General features: G+C 33.5%; 1 protein-coding gene across 1 annotated transcript; it reads right to left on the bottom strand.

The window, feature by feature from the left end:
• Positions 1-4354: 4354 nt before the first annotated feature.
• On the bottom strand, positions 4355-5002 carry LOC112025818 (uncharacterized). The gene has a single exon (XM_024058504.1). The coding sequence runs from the start codon at positions 5000-5002 to the stop codon at positions 4355-4357; it is 648 nt and encodes a 215-aa protein (XP_023914272.1).

The raw sequence follows: 5002 nt of genomic DNA, 5'->3' as shown, positions 1-5002 counted from the left end.
GCTTAGGAACAGCAGTGGACAATATAGGGAAGACATTTTGATGGACGATGGTGTAAAATAAGAAGCATGGGCACCATTTTTATAGTGATTTGATCCATTATTGGCTGTAACAGGTGTCAAAATTAACATGGTTCTTTTGTTTCATGGATATCATATCATATACTATATATAATAACAGAAGTCTTTTCCAGTGATTAAGACGGTGTTGCCACGTAGGAAAAAATGTTTATCTAAAAATCTACCACATTCACAATTAACAAGCAATATTGTTTTACAATCTTAACACCATTTGATAGTTTCTTAGTATATAAGTAAAAACTAAATTAAAAAAAAAAAAAAAAAAAAAAACCCAGTTAAAATACAATTAGGCTTGTGATACAAAGATAGAGAATGAGAAAAAATAAAATAAAAAAGGCTTGTGATACAGAGATGAGAAGGAGACAGAGTTCATACGGCCAACTATCACCATCATTTTCCCACCACCACCCGTTCCCTTGCCAAACTTAGACCACTAGAACCAGCACTGGTAACCCTAAGGTGCATGCAGGATTTGAGACACGGACATAGAGAGAATTACCGCCAATAATGGTTTTTTTTTTTTTTTTCCTCATTCTTTCTTAGTTTTGGGTATGAAATATGAATTAGTTTTGAGAAATTTGGTTGGATTGAACTCTTTTTCAGATATGCTTCTTTTGAATCTATTTCTCTTACTCTCATTCTTTCACTCACTTTGCTTTCTAGACCCTAACGCAACCTCTTCTATTACTCCACCCCTCCATCAGCCCTCAACTCCCTCAGTCACTTATCGCTAGGATTCTGGTTAGTTTGATCAATTCATTTCTCTTTTCCTTTTGGGTTTGATTCTTTATTTATTTAATTTCATTAATTAGTATTGTAGATTTTACAACTTGCAAATCAGAAGTGAAATTTAAGAATACTATGCCACATGTTTAGTAGGGTGATTGATTCTCTCTATTTGGTAAACCAAATTTGGTTCAACAGTTGGAGTTGAATTCTGTTTCGATTGCTTATTACTATTTTAGATTGAAAATGTTTGTTCATTTAGACCCCTTAAACCAGATTGTTTAACCTAATTAATTAACCAAGTGGATTATTAGGTTTATTAATCAGATCTAGGTTAAACAAACATATATCATAGCATGCATAAAAGTGGAAAAGTAAATAATACAACGATATAATGACCCAGGAAAACTGATGAAACAAACTGTTTCAAGGTAAAAACCTGGAGATGATTTGATATAGCTATCCTCATGATAAAGTAAATCCAAAATAAGAGAATTGAAGTTGTTACAATCAGATTTAACCCTAAATCTATTGTTATCTCCAGTTGTAACTTATTGACACAACCACGTGCAAACTCCGAATCCACGGACTCCTTCTCTTCTTGAATTTACACCAACATAAGCACCATTACTTGTGACTTTGAGATCCCACTCAAAGGTTTCAGATCACCATCAGTAATGATCTTGATGCAGCAACTATGTTCTACTAATGCTTGATTGTAGATCTTGCTCCAGTAGATTTTGGTATAGTTAGAAGGTACAAAATCTCTTAGATCTCACTAAGAGTAACACATAAGTCTTCTAAAAATCTGCAAAACATAGCTAGGGTTTTCCTTTTATATGTAGAGAAGTTGGAATGAGACCCTAAACATTTTCATAGGTTTGGGCCTAATTTAAAATCTGCAGAATTTTTGTGCCTGCAATTTTTTATCAGTTGAGCCTAATTCTCGATCGGTCAAGCTTGATAGAAATTTTCTTCCTTTTTCTACGGTTAGTTGAACTTGAAACTTAAAACCAACACTTTTAAGCATTTCTAACACTTAGACTAGACATATTTGTTCTTGGTTTGCCAACACCATAAAAATATGATTCTAAATATTTAAACCTAAATCTTTGAAACCTAACAGAAAAGACAAAAATTCTGTTATCATCAAAAAAAGAAGTATGAAAAGTATAACACGGGTTCTTGTAGGACATGATACAAGCCAATGTAGTGGCTTAGGCTCTAGGGAAAAAAAAAATATAGGGAAAGAGACAGTATAAGTATCATAAATTTGACCCCTAAGTCCCAAAAGCCCATAGTGTTAAATACCCACAGAAAGCCTCTTGTAGTCATCAAAAAGTGTTGTTTTAGTTGTTTATTAATGGATTGCCTTCAATGTGTTTGATTATAGTTGTCAATAACTCTGACACTGCTTTGTTTCAAATTAAATCGTCTTGAAGCAACCAAGGTTTAGAAGATGGGACACTTCAAGTCTTGAAGGATGGGTTTTCAACTTAGTCGAAGGTGATGCAAGTGCAAGGAATAGATGAAGGAAGGTATTGCTATTGCTATTGTTTCTTCCTACATTTAGATTGTTGTTCCATTCTTCAATATATTTGTCTCTTTCAATATGTGTTGTCAATGTTGATCTTAAGGTTAGCAACTGAGGTTTTTTGAAATAAAATGACTCTATAAGACCTTTAGTTGGTATTTTAGGCATTTTTACCTCAAGGTTAGCAGTTGTGGTTTTAGAATAAAATAACTCTATAAGTCCTTTAGTTGGTATTTTTTGGCCATCTTGACATCAATACAAACTTAGCTTAAAGGCATTTTTAATGTCTATATTACTATACATGCATTATTGTTGGTGTGCTGCCCTATCATGGTTTATGAGAGAAATAATGATTGGCTCTAGCACCCAGTAAAGGCAGATGGGAATAATCTGTTTTTACCTTGGTAAAATTATTGATTAATCTAATTAGATACTTCCTAAAAATACTTAGCATCAAAAGCCGAGGAATCAGTACTTTTTCACAAAAACCTGTTGAACTAGCTCTCACTCTACTTGATTATCTTTTTAGGTAGAACAAACATGTTGGTGCAATATACGTGAATACCAAACAACAATACAACACTTACTGGATGTTTGGATAAGTTGAAGTCTCCCATCAAATGACAAAACATTTGATGTCTTTGAATTGATTCTCACCAAAATCTTATCTATTACAGGGCTACAACTTATCGCATATAGCTTTAAACAATTTGAAAAACTGGAATTGGTTTGTTATCCATTTATGCTTTTAACAATATTTGATTCATGATAATTATAGCTACTAAATTTTTCTAAATTTCTATTTCAGGCTTTTATAAGGTTACAAGAAATGTTAATTTTAGAGATACCTCAAGCCAAATAGCAACATAATTTACATTTGGAAGGTTTAATTTTTTTCTCTCTCTCCATAAGATATAAACATTTTTATGTATTTTCCTTCTTTTTTACATGTTTATGACACAAGTTCTTATGCTCTAAGGTAGAGGAAAGTGATGTACTTTATGGAATGTTAATTTTTGGTTCAAAACTTTGGTAGTTAAGAGGACTAGAAAAAGCTTTATTTTATTTTTTTTCTGCAATATTATAGATCCATATTTCAAAATTTCTTTTCCATAAATCAATTGTTGTGTTGTAATTCTTAACCAAATTATTTGACACACAAAATTTATGACTATTTATGTTTTCTATGTTGGTGTTTTAGCTTTGCTTGAACTTGCAAGAAGGATAATTTCAGAGATATTTGAAGGCTTAAGCCAAGGGTTTGCATCTAAAAGATATAATTTTTATTTTCTTTTTCTCCCTGTGGGGTCTAAATGATCACATAAAATTTTTTAAAGTGGAATATAGACTTCACAAGTCTATTTGCTCATTGCTATGTACCTTAAGTGAATAAATATTGGTCGCCTTAGTATAAATTTTATGCTGAAAAGAAAAAAAGGTATTTTGCATATGCATAATAAATTAGATAGTTAGTTAAGTTTTTATTAAGTAGATCTAAAGGTCAAAAAAAGACTCTTATTAATATTAATATTTTATTGATCTCATTTATTATCCATTATTTAATATATTTCATACTTATCTCTAAACCCCAAAAAAAGTCTACGACTCTCTCTCTCCTCCATAATCATATTTTTCTTTGCTCTCTCTTTCTCCTCCATTGCTTTTCTCCAACTCAATTCCATTGCCTTTCTCTTAATTCCAATCTCACCACCATGCTCCTTGCCTCATCAACATTAATACTCCAGAACTTGTCTCATGAAACAAAATCTCAATAATAATGGCAACGTAGTTCTTTCAACGATATTTTAGACATTTTTGTTGGTGTCTTTTTGTGAGCAGCACACATGTTATTATACTTTAATGGTTTATTTATTTATTTTTTGAGAAACCAATCAAGTCTTGATTTTAAATCAAGAAAGGCGTCTACCAGCCAATACAAGGTGCTGCACATCACTAGGGATGTCATCATACCGGATCTGTGGACATTGGAATTGCTTGGCTAGCTTAGCCAGTTTATCAGCAACAGTATTCCCAGTCCGTTTTATATGCGAAAAAGAAGAATTTGCAAAAATTCAAAACCAAGGCTTTGGCATCATCAACAAGATGGCCAAAGGAAGTAAGACACCTAACATTAAAGTTGAGGGCCTTTATAACTGTTTCTGAATCACCTTCGAAAACCACATTGTCAAGACCGAGGTTTAAAGCAAAACTGATTGCTTTCCTGCAAGCAACTGCCTCCACATCGTCCACCGTTGAGGGGAGAAACAACCTCTCCGATAAAGCACTAGTCACATGGCCACCCGAGTCCCTAATCACTACTCCAATTCCTGCCATTTGTGAATCCATGAAAACAGCTCCGTCAAAGTTTGCTTTAAACTGTGATGTTTGAGGAGGTGTCCAGTAGCTAGTTGTTATCGGTGGTTTGAGGTCCAAAACCATTTGTGTCTCGGGTTGTCCTTGACGTCGAGCTTTGTGGAATTCCAGAAACCGTTCCAAAGAGTCGCGGTAGATGCTTGAAAATGGTAGACATGGTTTCTGCAATCTTGAAGCATTTCTGATATGCCAAATACTCCAAGCCACGAAAGCAAATCTCTCTGCCAACTGGTGTTCGTTTGTACCTGCAATCCCAGTCCATAAATCTCGAAAATCCACAAACCGATCCAT

The sequence above is a fragment of the Quercus suber genome, unplaced genomic scaffold (assembly GCF_002906115.3).
Source record: "Quercus suber isolate HL8 unplaced genomic scaffold, Cork oak 2.0 scaffold_43, whole genome shotgun sequence".
NCBI lineage: Eukaryota > Viridiplantae > Streptophyta > Magnoliopsida > Fagales > Fagaceae > Quercus > Quercus suber.
This window is presented reverse-complemented; position numbering and strand designations above follow the sequence as displayed.